This window comes from Vulpes vulpes, chromosome 13 (genome assembly GCF_048418805.1).
Source record: "Vulpes vulpes isolate BD-2025 chromosome 13, VulVul3, whole genome shotgun sequence".
Classification (NCBI taxonomy): domain Eukaryota; kingdom Metazoa; phylum Chordata; class Mammalia; order Carnivora; family Canidae; genus Vulpes; species Vulpes vulpes.
The window spans coordinates 62,530,628-62,551,961 of record NC_132792.1 but is presented as its reverse complement, the minus strand read 5'-3'; the positions used below and the strand labels follow the sequence as shown (position 1 = coordinate 62,551,961).

The following is a 21,334-nucleotide window of genomic DNA, read 5'->3' as shown; positions in this document are numbered from 1 at the left end:
GTGTATGATGGCCTATTACCCAGCGATAAAAAGGAACAGACTATTAATACTACAGCAACTTGGATGATCTCCAAGGCATGCTGAACGAAAAAAGCCAAACTCACAGCTTACATAATACATGATTTGATATATGTGACATTCTCAAAAAGACAAAACTATAGTGACACAGAACAGAGCAGTGATTGCCAGGGATTAGAAATGGGGAGAAGTTTGTGACTACAAAGAAACAGCAAGAGAGTTTTTTGGGGTGCTTTAAGTATTTGATGTCTTAATCGTGGAAACCTTCACATGTTAAAATTCATGTAACTGTACACACACATAGAAAAGAAACTCAATTTTACTTATGTTAATGTAAAATATAAAATTAAAAAGCAAAATTAGATGCTCAGGCCCATGCCCAGACTTAGTGAAACAGGATCTCCAGTATTGTGATACAGCTGATTACAGTTTTAAAAACACTCCACTGGTGCTCTTGGTGTATAGCCAAGGATGAGAACATTTGGAATTCCTTGAACATGGCTTCTCTATTCCTTCTGTTACATCTTTAAGTCAGGCTCTTATCTCTCATCAGGTCTATTGATTCCTCATCTCTCTTCTTGAGCCCTACTACATCAATGCCAAAGTGATCTTTGACAACAAATTTCAGCACGAGGTCATCCAAGATTTGGCCCCTCTCAACCACTCCCATCTCTCTGCATATTGTTCCTTGCATTCCACACTCCAATATTAAAAAAAACACTCTAAATCCCCCAAAGTGACCTACCATTTCACACTTCTAGGCTTTTTGCTCAAACTATATCCTATGCCTGGAAATCTACCCCCACCACAAATTTGCCTGGCAAGTACCTTTTAAGACTGGTTCAGCTACATGTTTTATGTCACTCCCAAATAAAAATCTTTATTTTTTAGTTTTCTGTCCATGCTCACCATCACCTATAATACTGCCCACAAGCCTCATTTCCTACCATTCCTGCCTCACACTTAAGACTCTTAAAATGCCAATCTTCTGGGTAACTCTCTCCCAAACTTCATGTTTTTTCAGCTACTTATGCCTTACCTAATGATACTCTTCCTTCCCAAGAATAGTTCGCCCACCCACTTTTTCCTAACACACATTCATCCTTCTAGAATAAACAGCTGTCTTCTCTAAGAAGTCTCCCCCTGCATTTCTAGGCTAAGATATTTACACTCCTCAGGCAGCCCAGGTGGCTCAGCGGTCTGGCGCTGCCTTCGGCCTAGGGTGTGATCCTGGAGACCCGGGATTGAGTCCTGCATCGGGCTCCCTGCATGGAGCCTGCTTGTGTCTCTGCCTCTCTGTGTGTGTGTGTCTCTTGTGAATAAATAAAATATTTTTTAAAAAAGATATTTACACTCACTCCTCTATTTCCACAGCCTACCTTATTATATTGAAATTATTTTCTGTGTCCATCTCCCACAATTTGCTTCTTAACAGCAAAGGCCATCCTTTAGATCTTTATATTATCAGGCTTAGCATAAAATCTAGAACAAACAGGTTCTTAACAAATGTTTCTTGAAAAAATAAATGACAGTAAATTTACTGGGCAATTTAACATACGTTTCCTTTTCTCCAAAAGGATCTAATACCTAAACTTCCATCTATAGCTCAACTCTCTCCTCAGCTTTTGTAATGTTATAAACTGTCAACTAAGCATCTTTACTTAGATGTCCCACATGTGCCTTGAAATCAATTTAACCATAACTGAATCCATATTGTTCCTCAATTCCTTCTTTTAAATGTGGTCATTTTCTTGGTAAATGGATCCAAGAGCCCAAAATCACATTAGAGACACCTCAATCATCCTAAATGCCTTCCTTTCCCTCATTTCTCAAACCCAGTTAGGAAGTCCTGCTGATTTACTGAGATCTAAGGTCTCCACAGGGGCCTCAAGTCCACGTCCCTGATTCTTCAAATCTGGGCTATGCCAACAGTTATTAATATAATGGTCTTGCTAAATGGGGAAAAGACATGAACAGACATTTCTCCAAAGAAGACATACAAATGGCCAACAGACATACGAAAACACGTTCAACGTCACTTGGCATCAGGCAAACACAAATCAAAACCACTATGAGATTACCACCTCACCAGAGGCGAAAATTAACAAGTCAGAAAATAACAAATTTGGTGAGGAAGCAGAGAAAGGGGAACCCTCTTATACTGTTGGTGGGAATACAAGCTAACACGGCCACTCTGAAAAAAATATGATGGCGTTTCCTCAAAAAGTTAAAAACAGAGCTACCCGATGACCCAGCAACTGTACTACTAGGTATTTATCCAAAGGATACAAACACAGTGAGTTGAAGGGGCATCAGCACCTCAATATTTATAGCAGCAATGTCCACAAGAGCCAAACTATGGAAAGAGGTCAGATATCCATCAAGAGATGAGTGGATAAAGAAGATGTGGTATACACACACACACACACACACACACACACAATGGAATATCATTCAGCCATCAAAAAATGAAATCTTACCATTTGTCATGATGCGAATGGAACTAAAGGGTATTATGCTGAACGAAATAAGTTAAAGAAAGACAATCATATGATTTCACTCATATGTGAAATTTAAGAAACAAAAGAGAGAATCATTGGGGAAAGGAGGGAAAAATAAAATAAGACAAAATCAGAGGAGGAGATAAACCATAAGAGACTCTTAACTATAGGAAACAAACTAAGGGTTGCTGGGGGTGGGGTGGGGGGGGGATGGGGTAACTGGGTGATGGGCATTGAGGAGGACATGATGTCATGAGCACTGGGTATTACACACATTGATGAATCACTGGAAATCTACCTCTGAAACTAATAATGCATTACATGTTAATTGAATTTAAATAAAATAAAATTTAAAAATATATATATATAATGGTCTTACTGCCTACAATTCTGAACCCTAGCAATTTAGTTTTCAAAATGCCAACAGTGATCTTTTTGAACTGCAACACCATCATTTCACTCCTTTGTTTGGCACTCTACCATCTATATAAGAAAAGGTCTAAACTCTTTAGCATGGTATAAAAGGTCTTCTGGCCCCTGTTGTCTACCCAGACTCCTTTCTCTCTTTATCCACTCTATCAAACTACACCCTAGTCAGTCACACTGAACTTCTTGCATCTGCCAAGGGATAGCCACACTAGTTCACACATCTATACTCAAGCAACTCATTCTGTCTATAACGTTCTTCCACAGTACAGTCATCTGGTGATCTTGCAAGCCCGGGGTCTAAGACAGATTCTACTATAAAGCTATACCTGATCCATGCTCCCACACAACCACTACTCTTGGAAAGAACTGATCAATTCTTTCTTTAGGTTTCCATCAATTTTATATACATCTACAATAGCACCTGTGTATCACCTATAACATCTGTTTATTGCAATCTATTTCCCCCAAGAACACTAAAAGCCACTTGAAGGCAATAGTCATACATGATCTCCAGCATCTACAGCATCTAATAAAATTATAAGACACACTGAAGGTGTTCAATAAATGTTTATTAATGCACCTGGCTTTTAACCATGTGGTAAAATCAACAGTTCACAGTGACAAAATTTAAAATACAAAACATTAGGCTGTCCCAAATAACCACAGAGGCAAAATCCACCTATCTGTCTCTTTAACAGAAAATAGCTAATAATTGGCATTATCCCCCAAACATACAAAAGAAACTATCACCATCAAAATTTAAAAAGTACTGACATATTTCAAATAGTATACACTGTTCCTATGTGCTGTAAAGTAAAGCTTGTTTTTAATACTTTCTCACTTCACCATTCTGCACCTTTCCATCTATTCTTTCTTATCCACATCTTGCTATCCTTAGGTTCTGTAAAGGAGCTTGTTTCAGGCCTGTTCCAGTTCTGTAATGTCTCATGTCCCAAAATTAATCCATTTTCTCTCTCCTTTTTCAGTCAAATCTCTCATTCTCTCAATGGGCAAAACTCAGGTTGATGGTGAAGCCAAGAAAGCATTCTCCAGAAATCTAAGGACAGCACCAACAAATGAGTAACTAATATGTTTAATATTCCCAAAGATTACCTGCATTTTAAAAGAGATAATTATAAATGCAAATAAATACTGAGTTGCTATAATATGAGAGTAAGACTGAGGAAAAATTTACCAATGGGTAAGGAAGGGAAGGAACACAGAAGTTCATCATCTCAAAACTAAACAAGTTGTAATCACATTACACAATAGAACGAACACAAATTTTGGCTCACTGAAAGAGACTAAAAAACATCAGCAATGCAAAGTATTATTTTGTGACTCAACTGGAATATGCAGGAAAATACTTCATAAATGACAGATTCTATGTATAGTGGATTTTTTTTTTTAAGATTTTATTTGACAGATAGTGAGAGCACAAGAGGGGAGACAGCAGAAGGAGAGGAAGAAGCAGGCTCCCTGCTGAGCAGGGAGCGGGACAAGGGGCTTGATCCCAGGACCCTGAGATCACAACATGAGCTGAAGGCAGACACCCAACCAACTGAGCCGCCCAGGTACCCCTGTATAGTTCTTTTTTGAAAAAGGTTTTATTTATTTATTCATGAGAGACACAGAGAGAGCGAGGCAGAGACACAGGCAGAGGGAGAAGCAGGCTCCATGCAGGGAGCCCAATGTGGGACTAGATCCTGGAACTGCTGGTTCACTCCCTGAGCTAAAGGCAGATGCTCAACTGCTGAGCCACCCAGGCATCCCTGTATAGTTGATTCTTGAACAACAGGGGTTTAAGCTGCCCAGGCCCACTTATACTGGTTTTATTTTATTTTGTTGAGAACTGACAGCAAATGCCACAGGGCATTTATTTACAATTTCCCACCCCAGTCATCCACAGGACTGAATGGAAGGTAACTGGCACACAGGTCACACCTTCTGTTCTCTAAGAACTAAAGGGAGGTCTGCCTAGACCATGAACAGCCCCTCCCTGACCTCACGGCCCAGGACCAGGCAGAGCTGTAAGTTGCCCTGAGTGCTGAGCTGGGTCAAGCATCCAAGACTAGCAGGCAGGAGGCTGTGCTGAAGCAGAACACACCTAGAGGGCAAGGTGGGCACTGCTCTGGGAGCCCTTTTCCTTCCAATACTCTAGTTGACATAGATGTAGACCTAAGAATTTGCAAGACGAAGTTTATACCACTAACAGACCTTTATAAATATCAAGAAACCTCTATTCAATCAATTTTCATACCTTTACTAAATGTATTTAGAAGGCTACAACGGATACCCTACATGGAAAGATCTTCTAAAACCTGTAAATTTTTCGTAGCTTAGGGTTTATCTGAGGTGAAAACTAAGGCTTCCTTTGTGTTTTCAAAGATACAGTAACCAATGGACTTTCCTAAGAAAGACTTAATTCTTATATGATATTCACTAGATTACCAGAGACATAAATTATAAGTAGTTCCTAGCCAAAAGTCTGTTTGAGATCAGTTATTCCTTCTCCATTTTGAGTAATCAAAACAAGAAAGAGCATGATGGCATTAACTGAAAAACAAAACTTTCTTACCATAAACTAATGAGTGATGAAGCCTGATCTTCCCATATCAATGAATATATTTCCAGCATGTCACTATTCAGTGCTTTGTAGTATTCCAAATACCACTATTTATTTAAACAATCCCATATTGCTGACAACTTAGTTTGAACTTTTAATAATTATAGAGAGCACAATGATGGATAAATTTGTACAGATATCTTCACAACATGTCTGATTATTTTCTAACAATTTTTAGAAGTTATTTGAAATAAAAAGAAGAAAAATACTATTTGAAATACAGGGAATGAGAGAAAAGAGTGGATATAGATGAAAGAGACAGGAAAAGGAGAAGAAATTAAGGAACAAGGAAAAAAAGACAGAAGCACGTTAAGGCATAGATTTAAAAAAATAAAGACATGAAACAGATTTAAAAAAAAAAGACATGAAACAGTATATTTGACTTTATTAGCAGAGTTGCTATTGCTGTTCTATGATTTTCAGCAAATTCCTATTACTTAAGTTTACCTAGGGTAAAATTCTCCCTTGCAATCTTAAACTTACAATTCCTTCGTTGGAAGTTTATTTTCTCTGCCTAGATATTTATGGGATTTTTTTTACCCCTAATTTTAAATAATATCTGTTGATTGAGACTTGTAAGGATCTCTTTACATTGTGTTTTTTTCTTCCTAGAATATGGCAGTTCGTATGCACAGGTGTTTCTTCAGGGCAACCATTTCAATACATTTCTGGTTATTACTTTGTTTGCAATTTCAAATTAATCATTTTTTCATTTAGGAAAAAAGAATTATCCCTATGTTAGACACCTTTGTTAGATGCCTAGGATATCTCTCACTCTCTTAGCTTCTTCTCATTCCTCCCAGACCTAGTAACGGACTGCCATTAATCTGGTTTTCCACAATGTAATGAACCTTCTTCCATTTCCACAAATTAGTGGTCATTTGGGAGATCACATCAAGAGATACTACCAGGTGCATGGTTACTTTCTGATGATTTTTAAATTGTCTCAATTGCTTTAAAATATGTCTTTATTGGGACGCCTGGGTGGCTCAGCAGTTGAGCATCTGCCTTTGGCTCAGGGTGTGATCCTGGAGTCCTGGGATCGAGTCCCACATCAGGCTCCCTGCATGGAGCCTGCTTCTCCCTCTGCCTGTGTCTCTGCCTCTCTGTGTCTCTAATGAATAAATAAATACAATCTTTAAAAAAAATAAATAAATAAAAAATAAAATATGTCTTTATTAATCAACAGTGGATTAATATGTCAATGCTCACAAGGTTCTGAGGTTTGAAAAGAGGAAGGAGATAAGAAGGATCAGGTAAGAAATAAACATAAAAGGAGTGGTTCCAAAAAAAGGAACTGAAATATTGTGATAACTTTTTTAAGTGAAAACTTCAGGATAAAAGTTTAAAAAATAAACATGGAAAACTGAGGAAAAGCAAACAGGCTTGACATTTAATTTCCAAACTCAAAGATATTTTTGTTTTCTTATACATCTCCCAGAAAGCCAAATTATTAAGTGACTATCCTAGACAAAATATTTGGGGACATTAATGGATCAACAAAAAGTTTACATTAAGAAATTTTAGTCATGCAAACAAATAAGAGATCTTAATTACACAGAATAGCATTAGGCATGCATGAGTGGCAATCAAAGCTCCTTATTTGCTATTAGGCAAAGACCACATAATTTTAATAAATGTTAAAGATAGAAAACTTCAATGAGCATTTTCAAAGACATTTTACCACATCTTATTCCGTCAGTCAATTCTCAATTTAAATTAGCATAGTGCCTGAAATGGTATCTGATTGATGAGTCAGTCCTCACTGTCATTTATTTGTTTATATTTTTTATAAGTGGTATTTGATGAGACCAAATTTGTAGAAACCATTTAGGGAAACTTTAAAAAAAGAAAATTCAAGGGATACTCAATTTTATATATAATTTAAAATTGCTCAGTAAATATTCGTATTATTTTAGTTTTGTGATAAACCAGAAAAAGGCTAATCTTTCCTACAAACATTTTTTTAAAGATTTTATTTATTCATGAGAGACACAGAGAGAGGCAGAGACAGACATAGGCAGAGGGAGAAGCAGGCTCCTCACAGGGAGCCAGATGCAGGACTTTATCCAAGGACTGGGATCATGCCCTGAGCCAAAGGCAGACACTCAACCACTGAGCCACCCTGGCATCCACCTAAAGACATTTTTCATTCAAACGAAGAGAAACCAACCAAACAAAAATAATTACAAGGATAATTTGAATGCCTTTTTTATAGGGAAATCAGATTTTGGAATATTAATCCAATATGCTTTTTGAAATGTAAAAGAAAATTATAAACTGAAGAAATAATTGTTTTAACTATTTCAATTGGAATATAACGCAACAAATATATAAACACATAATCACATAAATAAGTTTAAGATACCATACTTTGGCCTATTTGTTGACTTTTTAAGTGAAAAAGTGTGTATATTTACCAAAAAAAGTACCTTTCTTCCTAATTTGCCATTCAAGAGTCCTCTCCAACAGCCACAGAAATGGGGTTGGGGTGAGAACAGAGAGAATAGCTTTCGCTTCATATATACAAGCACAGAGATTCATCACTGCTTTATAAAAACAAATACATTCTGTTAAGTTTAATTTCTGTCCATGTGTCTTGTAGCAAAATAGTTGTAAAGTATCCACTCTAAAACCTCTGTTCTCTAATCATAATAAAATACCTACTTTGGGCACTGATACATATTTTAAAAGCTTAACTGTTAAATATTGTTAATTTAATTATTAACTGGTATCAACATATACTACATTTTATTTCTATTCACTATTAAACTGTGGTTCCATTTTCATTTCTAAACATACAAGCACATTAGAAATTACAAATAACCTTTGGCTTGTGAATTCATTGAACACACTCTCAATTACTATGTAAGAATTAAAACTCGGAATAAAGCAGAAACCCAACAAAATACATAAAATAATCAACTTCTTTCCAACTATAACGCTTTTTATCTTACATAAAATGATATCTTACAATAAAATGAAAGAAAGGCTGACTTTACCATTACATTAATAAATTGCTAAAAGTAAACATTAAAGAACAAAAAGTAAAATACTAAAATTTGGGGGAAAATTCAAGCAACATTATAAAAAAAATAAATAGGAGGCAACGAGGACTAATCAATCCCATCAGATACCGTGTTAGGTACTATGCTAATAAAAATGAGAATGATCAATAGCATAGGAAGTAATAAAATGCTTTCTAACTTCGTAACTTTTTTACCACCTATAAATTCACAGGGAGAAAATGAACCTATTAAATACCTCCAACTATATCCTAATAAATTCAAGAAAATAAGCACCAAAAAAGTAAAAATCTATAGAAAACAAAAGTATACATATCCTGATTTATAAAGGGGAGTTTTAGGTCTTTATTTTCTACTTTTAAAGCAGGAAAAAAAATTGCAAAAGATGAAAAGCAATGGTTACATAAAAATAAGTCAAAAATCAATAAACCTAAAGAGAATGAATATTCCGGTCTTATTTTCCTCAGTATTCAGCTATATACTTGCACCCAGTACAGGTAAGAGTACATTTATGACAATTCTACATGAGGAACAAGAGCCATAAATGACCATACTCTCACCCAGCAAACTCAACCTTAGTGTTTAATGTAAATAATTCTGCATACATAACAATAAATTTTGCAGGGATTAATATATATATACACAAATATATATATAAGAAAAGTTTGTACAGCAAAATTTAAAAGTGAATGTTCCCAAACTAAAAACATACTTTAAAACATTATTAAAATTCTTGGTAGGAAGACAAAATACATATATAGAAAATGCATATGAAATGATGAGAGATCATACAACTGAAAATTATGACAATTACACAATAACTATATTTACTTAAGTTTTACTTATTTTAGAGAGAGAGCATGTACACATGGGGGTGGGGGGCAGGGAGAGGGAGAATCTCAAACAGACTCCTGCTGAGCGCAGAAACCCACAGAGCTGGATTTGACAAGATCCCTGACATCACGACCTGAGCCAAAATCAAGAGTTGGACACTTAACCAACTGAGCTACCCAGGTACCCCACAATAATGATATGCTTATGAAGACAATGAGATATATACAACCAGTTATTTTTAGGTAACAAAGTCTTACTTCCCATAACATTTTAATATGATTTTGTTTTTATTTCAATTTTTTAAATGATTTGAAAATGCTATAAAATATTAAGATAAAAAGTAAGAATATTTTTAAAAGATGAGGAACTCAGGTACCATAAAAGATCACCAGAATCCTTAAAAGTGTTACAGAACAGGTGACTTTTCCAAATGGCTTAAAGTATTAAAATCTTAGTTTAAAATTTTGTTTAAAATATTATATATACAGAAATACACATAAATCTGGCTGACTTAAGCAAAACACCAAATAAAGTGATTTTTTGTATGACAGACTCAATGATGCCACTATTAACACATAGTGTGTAAAAAGCCTTGAGAGTCACTGAAATATAGAAAGCAGTTATTTTTCTGTACTGTTGTGAGATAGTTGTTACGTATTTTGCCCCTTCTTTTTTTTTTTTTTTTAAGATTTTATTTATTTATTCATGAGAGACACAGAAAGAGAGGCAGAGTTAGAAACAGGCCCTATGCAGGGAGCCCGATGTGGGACTTGATCCTGGGACTCCAGGATCATGTCCTGGGCCGAAGGCAGGAGCTAAACTGCTAAGCTACCCAGGGATCTCCTCTCCTTCTCTTTCTTAAGAGTAGCTTTGTTTGGGATCCCTGGGTGGCGCAGCGGTTTGGCACCAGCCTTTGGCTCAGGGCGCGATCCTGGAGACCCCGGATCGAATCCCACATCAGGTTCCCGGTGCATGGAGCCTGCCTTCTCCCTCTGCCTGTGTCTCTGCCTCTCTCTCTCTCTCTCTCTCTCTCTCTGTGACTATCATAAATAAATAAAAATTAAAAAAAAAAAAAAAAGAGTAGCTTTGTTTCCATAGAAGTCCTTCTTTCCTTATTTGTAATATGTTAATTGTAAAAAAAAGTTTTCCGAGTAAGGGTGCAGGAGGGGTGCACCACATTAGGGCCAAAAAGACTCATTCATATTCTAATTCTGCCAAACATAGGCTCTAAACCTCAGTTTCTTCTTTTGCAAACTGCAGATAATCATAGCACCTAAACACACAGGGTTGTTTGGAGGACGAACTGAGATAAAGACAATAAAGTAATAGGCACAGAACTTGGCATACAGTAAACAATAAATATAAGCTATTTCTTTTCCTTCTTACTATTGCCTTACGAAATTAATTAGCTCAATTTTTGAAGAATACTTCTGTGAGTGTATGTGTACGTATGTGTGTTTGTGGTATGTGTTGTCAGAATAAGGCCTAGAAAAAAACATTTCAAAAAGTTAATAGTGTTTCAAAGAAATAATTTCATGTCAACTAAGACAGCTAAAATAAAAAAAGACAGTAATAATCTTTGGCTGGCAAGGATGTATGAAAAACCCTCCTACACTGCTGATGAGGATATAAAAGGGTGCAGCCACTTTGGAAAAAAGCTTAGTTTCTTAAAAAGTTAAAGGTTTATCATATGACACAGCAATTCCTCTCCTAGGTAGTAACTATACAAAAGAAAAATTTAGGTCCACATAAAGACCTACACACAAATATTCACAGCAGCATTATTCATTCAACCCAAATGTCCATCAACTGGTGAATAAACAAAATGTGGTACATCTACACTCTGGAATACGATTCATTAATAAAAAGAAATGAAATAGTGATACATGGTACAACATGAATGAACCTCAAAAACATGCTGAAAGAAGCCAGACACAAAAGACTATATATGTATGATGATACTTACAAGAAATATACAAAAAAGGCAAATCTAGACACAGAAAATATATTTGTGAATACCTAGAACTGGGGGTGACACCAGGGATTAGCTATAAACTGGCACTGGGGTCTTACTGAGGTAAAGGAAGTGTTCTGAAACTAGATTATGGTATGGCTGTACAACTCAATGAATTTAATAAAAATCATTACAATTAAATTGGGCAGACTTTGGGCATGCGGTTGGCTCAGTCAGAAGAGCATCTGACTCTTGATCTTGGGTGAGTTTGAGCCTCATACAGGGTGTCAAGATGAAATAAATTTTTTCAAAAAAGGGCAGATTTTATATTATGTACATTATACATCAACAAATTTCTTTTTTAAGGTTAGCAATGGCTATCTTCACTTAGCAGTGTCACAAATGATTTTTCCCCAGTTTTACTTTTGAAAGTGGTTTGAAGAAAAGGTTTTATTTAAAACAAATAAAAAAGGATAAACTGCCAAATTCATTGGACTTATATGTAATTAAAAATAAATAGGCAGCGTAAAGACATTTGGACTCTCCTCTGAATACCTGGTCTTCATGATACTTACTGTCAGCTTATAGTTTTATTATTTCATTTCTTAGCAAGGTTCTAGATAAAGTTATTTAACAGCTGATTAAGTGATTCAAACTTGCGAGAAAAATATCAACTGCCCCACGTGAATTTTTCTAAAGATACTGCCAGAGGTAAATAATGTGATATGAAATATTTTATAGATTTTTTTCACAATCTTTCCTGGATGAGAAAATAACAAGACTATATAGGCCAATGTAGTTATATCAAGTATAAATTTAAGCAAAACAGAAATACTAAAAGAATACTAACCATTTAAATACTTAGTCCCAGGACCCTTTTACAAAGAACTTTTTCAAGAGACACACACACTGAAGCCTCAGAATAATTGCCTTCTAGATTTTTGAAACAGAAATCAGCCAAAGACTGCATTTGACTGTTTTAAACACATACATGGTATACTCTATAAATGGAACTCAAATCAAACTGGGTCTGAAAAGTTAGGAAAGGGAACTTTCACTCGTTTTCTAGGGCTGCATTAAAAACTTGGTGGCTTAAAGCAAGAGAAATTTGCACTCACAGTTCTGGAGCTCAGATATTTGAACTACAGTATCTCTGAAGGCTCCAGGGAAGAATCTTTCTTGCCTCTTCCTAGCTTCTGGTGACTACAGGCGTTCCTTGGCTTATTTACGGCAGTATAACTCCAATTTCTACCTTCATTTTCACATGGCCTTCTTCATGTATCTCCCTGTCCCTTCCTCCACTTATAAGGACACCAGTCACTGGATTTAGACGCACCCTAAATCCAAAATGATTTCATCTGGAGATCCTCAACTAATTTAAATCTGCCTTTGATCCAGGGCACGATCCTGGAGTCCCGGGATCGAGTCCCGCGTCGGGCTCCTGGCATGGAGCCTGCTTCTCCCTCTGCCTGTGTCTCTGCCTCTCTCTTTCTCTATGTCTATCATGAATACATAAATAAATAAATCTAAAAAATAATAATAATAAACAAATAAATCTGCAAAGATTCTATTCTAAAATGGGATTAGGCCAGTTGTTTATTAACTATGTGAAAGTTTGTTCTCTTAGGAAAGGAAAAAACTTCACTGAAAAAAACCTAACAACTCAAATTTGAAATTGTTTTGTGCATTCTCAGTTGGAAATATCCTATCATTTTAATTGTGTCCTTTTCTAAGTAGAAAGTATCCTATTTTATCATCAGGAAATTCTATCATTAAAAAATTACATATACATATAAAGGATTAGATGAAAATGTTTATTAGAACTTATTTCCCAAAGGCTATTTCTCTCCTGGTATTCCCTCATCATTTTGAATGCCCTCTCCAACAATCCTGTAGCTCTGTACAAGACTGCTGTCATACAAGCAACCCGTCAGCAAATCCCATGGACTCCTTTAAAATATATTCCAAAAAGCAACCAATTCTCACTGCCCCCATCAGCCTAGCCTAAATCACTACCATCTCTAGCCAAAGTGAGCCTTTTAAGATGTAAATCTGCTACATCATTCTCTTACACAAAACTCTCCGGGTGGCTTCTATCATAGATACAATAAAATCCAAAGTCACTCTCCCCTCCTACCACTATCTTCTCACTCTCCCCCAGCCGCATAAACCTCCTTTCTTCCTGGAAAGTACCACGCAGGGATCCCTGGGTGGCGCAGCGGTTTGGCGCCTGCCTTTGGCCCAGGGCGCGATCCTGGAGACCCGGGATCGAGTCCCACATCGGGCTCCCGGTGCATGGAGCCTGCTTCTCCCTCTGCCTGTGTCTCTGTCTCTCTCTCTCTGTGACTATCATAAAAAAAAAAAAAAAAAGTACCACACATACACTTGTCTTATCGTTACCTCTTTTTGTTTCATCCAGGTATCTGAAAGGCTAAATCTCTGTCTTCTTCCACTTCTCTGCTGAAATGTCACCTCATAGAAAGGCCTTTACTGACAACCCTATCTAAAACTGCACTCCTGGGTCATTCTCCCTTTACCCTTCTAAACCACTGCTTCAGCAAATAACAATCCAACAATCCATGTTTATTTGTTTTTTACTGTTAGCCTCCATGAACTAGAAAGTAAGTTCCATGAAAGCATGTTTGGTTCAGCACTGTATGCCCAGCACTGGAACAGTATCTGGCACACAATTATCTGGCTAGCTCAATCAATATCTAGATGAAGAACACACCTAAATTTGAATGGTGACAATCTTTTCGCGTATTTTTTCCCTTTTCAAATATCTCCTCCTCCACTTTGTAAGGATTATGACAAATATTCCCCCAGATTATTTCCTATTTCCTATATATTCCAATATATTTTTATTCTGCTTTGAAAAAACAATTACCACACAGACGTTTCTCTACAAGTTAAATATTATCAGGAGAGGCAACTAGTTGCTTTCCATTAGATGGGATGGGAAACAGAGAGAGCTAGTAAGCAAACAGTCCTATGATGGGATACCACTCTTCCCAACTGCTCCTTATTTCTGACTTTCTTCTTCCTACCTGTCAACAGAGCTGCTTCCCAAAACACAATGACTATTCTGAAGAATAGTCTCATCTATACTTAGGGCTACTGTGTCTATTGTATCTCTACATTATCAGTAATTAGGGCTTTTCTTTCCCTTGAATAGGGTCCCAAAATAAATTCCAAGGAACAATGTTTCAAAGAAGTGTTAAAAGACACTGAAAAGGGTCAAATAAATTAAGAAAAACTTCAATAAGCAAATAGAGCAGATATCTTTCTTAGAGGACTTTTCAGAATCTCAACTATGTTAATGTGCATTGTAAATCTCCACAATGGAAAGAATATACACTGAAATCCAAATGTATTTTTTTCCACTCAAATTTAATAGAATCTTTTATCAATCATTTGATTCATTACTCTTTTATCCTAGCTATATCAAAAATTCTGTCAGCCTGACTTACTGAAAACACCTTATACCTTAAATATCAAGGAAGGTTTGAAAGGTTTAAAAGGAGACTTGCTAATTGATTTAAATTACAATTAAAAGGGACACTGCAGGATAGAATTTGGGAATGAATCACTTTTTTCCTTAAAAGGTGAAGTGTAACAAAAATTGGTATTACCAAAAGCAGCATAAAATTGGGGTAAACAGCACGCAAGTAATTCCTCTCCACCTATATATCCCTTTTTGCAACACTGCTAACCAAAATAAGGGCAGGATTGGAGGTACAGAAAGAAGTTCTGTAAACTTTTAGACTAAATATTATATTTGTATTTCTGGGGGTAACTATAATTTTGGGTAACAGACTATTAAATAAAAGAACTATATATATATAAATAAAAGAATAAATAAAAGAAGTAAAAGTAGGATCACTTTAGGATATGATAAACAACACAAATTCATATGCTGTCTAACATAAAAATTACTTCCCTCACAAGTCCTCTTTTTCTCCATCATTCTCCCATATCTCAAGGGATCTCACCCTTATGATGGCCCCTGTATGCCTCCCTTGCCTCTAAAACCTTCTTGTGGTAACCTTTTTCACTCCTATTCCGTATCAGTGCCAGCTTCCAACCTTGAACTAGTTCATCCTAACATTTGTAGAGTATCTTCATTGATATCTGTTAGAAGCAGAAGCTGAACTAGTCAATGCTCTAAAATCAAAGAAACTCCTGAAACTTACAGGCCAGATTGGAATATGGCCCAAATGTACCCTCCCGTGAGACAAACAATGCTACCTTCAAGTCCCATTCTGCAACAATCCTAAATTCTTTGAAACTAAAAATAGCTCAGCTGTTGTCTCATCTGCCAGCAGATGGCCAGACTATTTTTAATTCAGGATTCTAGAGAGCAGGAATGGATCAAGCTAAGCTAGGGCAGCCTGGAAGAGTTTACTCTGAGCTTGCAGAGAGCTGTAGCTGGGCAGGTACCAAGAGAGGGCAACCTGGAGCTGTTCTTGGGCCTGTGGACTTCACACTGATTGTAACAATACAGAGGAGAATTTTTTTTTAAAATCATTATTTAAAATAAAGTCTGAAATGTAAGATAATTTGACAAAATTTTTAAATAATCTGCATACCCTTTAAAGTTTTCCTTACTTTTCTTTTTGTGAAAATAAAATGTAATTTCCTTTTTGTACGATCTTTGGGAACGTATTTTGTTTTAATAAAGTAAAATCTCCCCTAATCTTGATAAGGTTTGCTAAAAGCTTTAACAAAAACACAACAAAAAAAATTTATTAAGAATATGTGGTGAACTATGATTTATTTACAGAAAAACTGTAACTGGCCACTGTTAAAAGGTAACTGAATTTTGAATACCAGTTTTCTGAAATCTCATCTGCCAGTAACTTTAAAACACAAAAGGATTGAAAGTCTGACATACTAAATACTTTCCTGTTAATTGTCCATCTCCCTCCAGCTCCTCTGTAGTGCTCCATAAATATCTGGGGGTGGGAAGGAGGAAGAATGCTGACAGGTGTAGTCAGGAAAGTTATTCAAAAAGTATATTTATAAGGATTATAGCACTAGCTTCTATACTTCCATCATACAAGTCCTACCCACTCATAACCTAATCTAGATCTGAGATGACCAAACCAGTCCATTCCAGTTTACCTTCCCATCCTGCTTGATGGCCACACAGATTATCAAGAGACCAAAGTGGATCTGGATTCTCAATAACCAAGAGCAGAGAGGAGGTTTATAATAGTTTCCAGGGACAATATATATTTGAAGACACCAACTCACTGTAAAACATTACTTTCTTAAAAAAACAAACAAACAAACAAAAAACATTACTTTCTTTAAAAATGAAAGGGGTTATCCCTATCAATTTATGATTGGCAATAATTTAGATAGATGACTAGAAGAAGAGACAAAGTTCATCAGGGATTAGCTACCTTGAGATAGCTCAATGAGATTTTGCATGAAAACTAGATGCAATTTTTATAAAATGTGAGAAAAAACCTTATACATCTTTTAAAAAGTATTGCATTGCCTAGCCCCTGCCTGGGTAGTCACATCCCTTATAATAAGCTTCTCCTAACTAAATGGAAAAGGCATGCAAAAAGGTAAAACCAGCAAAATCTGCAATAGACGATTCCTCATATAGCTAGCACACACACTACCCAGTAGCTCCTACTTCTAGATACAGCAAGGATCAAGCCATAAGCCCTCAATCTCTGAAGATGGCAATCAAAAGGGGGAGGAATACTCAGTGCACAAGTTAACACAACGGTGCGTTCACGTTCATACAACATTAGAGAGGATGTAACTGTACAATAATAAAGTTCACTATCCTCATTTTACAAGGAAGGAAGAAACTAAGGCCCAAAGCCTTGACTGCACTGTAACAGAACTGGGATTTAATCCCAAGATCCCAGATTTTCCTTCCACTGAACTCTCTATTAAAACACACTCAACTTATACTGGCATTTTGGAGAGGAAAAAAAATATGTATACAAAACACTACCTTGTCAGTCTAATATCTATAATATATTAAAAATGTAATTAGCATGGAAAATCTGGTCTCAAACTAAAACTTCTCTTAAGTTCCTTAGCCTGCAAGTTATTATAAACCTAGACATAATTCTTTTAAAAACTCTAAAAATCATTTCTTTCCTCATTCCATCCCAATCTAACAATTACTCCTTCAGGATCTAGATATAAACTCAATTTTTATCACTATACAATGTCTTCTCATCCACCTAGAACAGTCTTCCATTAGCTACAAGAATAAAAAAGATGAACTGCTGATCCATGAAGGGCCAAATAACTAAACTTAAACCCACTATACCAAAGATTCAAAAATATTTTAATGAAATTTTTTCAGTAGTATCTTTCAAAACATTACCTTAAAATACCTTAAAAAAAAAGAAAGAAAAACAGTACAGCTTATTGTAGCAGATTAAAAAGTAGTCTACTTTAATAATTAAAAGGCCTTTCCTGTCTTCACCTTTTACTTCAGCACACATTTAAGCTATTTTGGATTTTCCTCCATTTAAGAACACTTTTTTTCCAAAGCCCATTTAACAAGCTTCATTTCCTTGTTAACTTGATATAGTCTATTTCCAGTGCTATAAAATTAAAACAGAAGCATTAGGAATTCCGCTTTGCGTTAAATGTCCTGGTCTTTCCTTAAAAGATTTCATCTTTGACGGACGCAATAGATCAGCGTTCCCCCTCTAACAATTCCTCATCTGCCTGTTCTCACTACAGGTATTGTTTGGATTTACTCTGCTACAGGCTTCGGTACGCTACATCTCCTCTCTGAACTATAAATCAGAATTCAAGCTTGAGAGCAGCTGCCACTGTCCAGACATGTGGCTGGTGGGTGTCATTGTCTTTTTCATTTTCCCCATTTCAAACCCCTCCCTTGTCACTAAAGCCAGCATAGTTAAAGGTCCTTCCCTTCCTTCCTCGCTTTTATATCGCCACCCCCACCCCTTAACCTCTCTCCGGTCGTCTTCTTCCAGGTCAGCCCAGTCACATACAACATCACTGTTTTTCCTGTGGCGGAGGCAGAGAGATGTCAGAATGGACTAGACACCTCTTGCAGACTCCTCCTCAAGACTGTCAACAAGGGAACAACTTCGGCCTGTCTTCCCAAAGTACCACGCCGGAACGACAAAGTTATCGAAATTACGATACGGAACCCTTCCCACGCCCCATCTTAACAAATCAGCTCCACCTCAATTTCCAAGCTAATAAACAACAGCTCCTCTTCCGCTCATCACAAAGGGGGGACAGCCTGTCCGCACCGCACGGTCCACCAGCAAAATCTTCTCCTACTCTCAGGCCGATTCCGAGCCCAGCTAACTGCCCTTTCCGCCTCCCCCCGGTCTCTGCCCCGCATCCAGCCGAGTTACTGTCAACTCCGGCCGCCGAGCAAAGCGCTTCGCGAGGGCTCCCTGAGGTCAGCGGCGCCGGCCTACCGCAGCCCCAGACGACCCCACCTCCCGGGGCGGGTGCCGCGCCGCCCCCCCCCCCCCGCCCCACCACCACTTCCCCGGGCCTCCTCCCAGCTCACCTAACGCCACCTCACACGCTTTGCGCAGCTGGGAGTGATGCGCCTTCTTCACTTCCTTGTCGGCCAAAATCTTCTCCAGGGCCCGGGTCAGGAACATGTTCTTCGTCTTCTTCCCCTCATACATGGACGCAGAGAAGGAGGCGGCGGCTCGTCCGACCCGCGGCTCCCAGCGGCTGGAGGGGAGGAGGAGCGGGAGGAAGAGGAGAGAGAAAAGAGAGGGGGTGGAAGTGGGGGAGAGGAGGCGTGGAGGGCAGCGGCAGGATCAGGAAGGGACGGCAGGTGGGAGCAGCCGCGGTGCGGGCGAGGGGCCCGGGGTCTTCGCCAGCCCTTGAGAGGCCGCCCCTAGAGGGCCGCGCCCGTCGGACCTCCGCTCGTCCGGGTCTGGGGTCGCTTCCCGGCCACCCCCCCCCCCCACTCGCCCCTCCGGCCCAGGGGCGGCGAGGGAGCCCAGCCCGGGCGGCCGTCTGCCGGGAGCCGAGGGACGCGGCGGCGGCGGCTCAGAAGCCCGGAGAGAGCACGGCTGCCCTGGCTACCGTGGGGATTAGCACCCGCCGCGGCCGCTGACTGGCCTCCATCACCGCCGACCTGCCCCGGCCGCCATGTTGGGAGGAAACGACGCGTCACGCAGCGGCCGAGCGGCTGCAGAGGAGGAAGCGGCGGCGGCGGCGGCGCTGCCTGCCCAGAGCTGCCGCGGCGCGGGGAGGCTGGGGGCGGAGGGCGGTGCGGGAGGAGAGGCCCGAGCCGCAGCGCTACGGTGGCCCGGCGGGGCCTCGCCGCCTCCTGCGTTCGCCTGCAGGGCGGCGTGGGGCGTGGCGGGCGTCCTGCGGCGCCGGGCACCTCCCGGCGGCTCGGCGCACCTCAGGGCGGAGGGCCCCGGGCACCCTGACTTCCGCGAGGTGGAAGGGACTCCAGGCTACGCTGCCTCCACTTCTCCGACTCCCTGAAGATCCCATGAGTGGAAGGTGCAGTCCTTTCTGCTCCGGGGGTCACGGAGGCAGCCGCATCGCCCATTCTCAGCAGCACGGGGTTTCCACCTGCCGCGCTGAATTTCCTTACCCGATGTGCGAAACTGCTGTCCAGGCTCGTGCCCTCCGACCACCTCAAGGAGGAGTCTCTCTTAGGAAGAGTACACTAGAACCAGTTTGCCATGGATTCAGGCATGTTTCACTTAAAAAAAAAAAAAAAAAAAAAATCTCTGTCAGAGTCCTCGGTTAAACTCTGTAGATTTCAGATCCCTCCTGAATGGAGTCTAAAGTTAAACCAACAGGTAAATGTTTCTGATTTGATGGAGCGCCTCAGAGCTCCGTGTGTCTGTGCTTTTAATACTAAGATGCAGTCAGGACATGAAAACCGGGTTAAGAATAGAAGAGCTTTAAATACAGATTACCACAGACATGTGACCATGTGTGTGCTTTGGTACCAAAGAATTATTAAAACTTCTACAGTGTTTAATTCGGAGCATGCAGTTATAAAGAAGACCATAAAATATATGCAAAGAATTTACGTGGTGATTTAGGCGCACGTCTACAAGTTCAAAGCTACGTTAGAGTATCTCTCACTTCTGACCCGTTCCATTGCCTTGACTAGGGACTTGCCCTAATGCAATCATCCAAACCTACGAATGGAGAGGCTGTGAAGTGGCAAGATTTGAGACAGGCTAAAAACCATGGGAAATAAAAATGGAAACCTTGAAGGGGACCCTGAATTAAAATGGACAAAAAGATTAATTTTTTTAAACTGTGGTGTTTTTAAAAAAAAAATAATAATAATAATAATAAAACTGTTGTTCTGAGAAATAGATACACAAGTTCACTGATTTCATCTTAAAGACTATTTCTAGATTCCTGGGGGTTGGAGATTCAATATACTAAAATCAGACATAATACTGATTTCTAGGTACACTCAAAGATTATAAAATTTTTTAAAACAAGCTCCATTTCTAATGTATCTTTGCTTCTCCATTATGCCGGTATTGTGCCATGTACTGTTGAAGGTGCTAATCCCCAAATCTATTTACTCTTCTTCCTCAGTGCAGAGATACATTATGTTCTCCAGCCTCCCTTGCAATTATGTATAACCATCTAGATTTAGCTCATTAAAAAAAATAATAATAATTTCACAATCCATCTTCCATGCTGTTTCCCTTCTGTGGCCACATGCTGAAGATGGCAGAACACAAATTAGAAGGAGCCTGAGTCCCTGAATTACCACTTGGAGGAGAGCCATCCATCCATCAGGAATATTTGTTTTGGGCTTTACATGAGCAAAGTAAATTCTTCAGTTATGTTTAGCAGCTAGCTCTGTCCTAAACAAAACATTTGGCATTCATACAGACATATTTCTGAGCTGAAAGAGCCCAGTCTCCTGCATACCACATATCACAATCTGTAATCATCCTGTCTGCTTACA

The 21,334-nt window shown here is 38.7% G+C and overlaps 1 protein-coding gene across 5 annotated transcripts in view; it reads right to left on the bottom strand.

Annotated features, from left to right (window-relative positions):
* Positions 1-20,095, bottom strand: part of ARFGEF1 (ARF guanine nucleotide exchange factor 1) — a 141,392-nt gene extending 121,297 nt beyond the window's left edge. The window contains exons 1-2 of one of the 5 annotated variants that reach the window (XM_072734598.1): positions 19,982-20,095; positions 18,926-19,098 (exon numbers count right to left, since the gene is read on the bottom strand). In XM_072734598.1, the coding sequence (XP_072590699.1) occupies positions 18,926-19,049 (124 nt within the window). In that variant the 5' untranslated portion in view covers positions 19,050-19,098; positions 19,982-20,095. Of the gene's footprint in view, positions 1-18,586; positions 18,839-18,925; positions 19,737-19,981 lie in introns of those variants that run through there. The other 4 variants (XM_072734597.1, XM_026012191.2, XM_072734599.1 and 1 more) reach the window with 4 other exon arrangements.
* Positions 20,096-21,334: the final 1,239 nt, after the last annotated feature.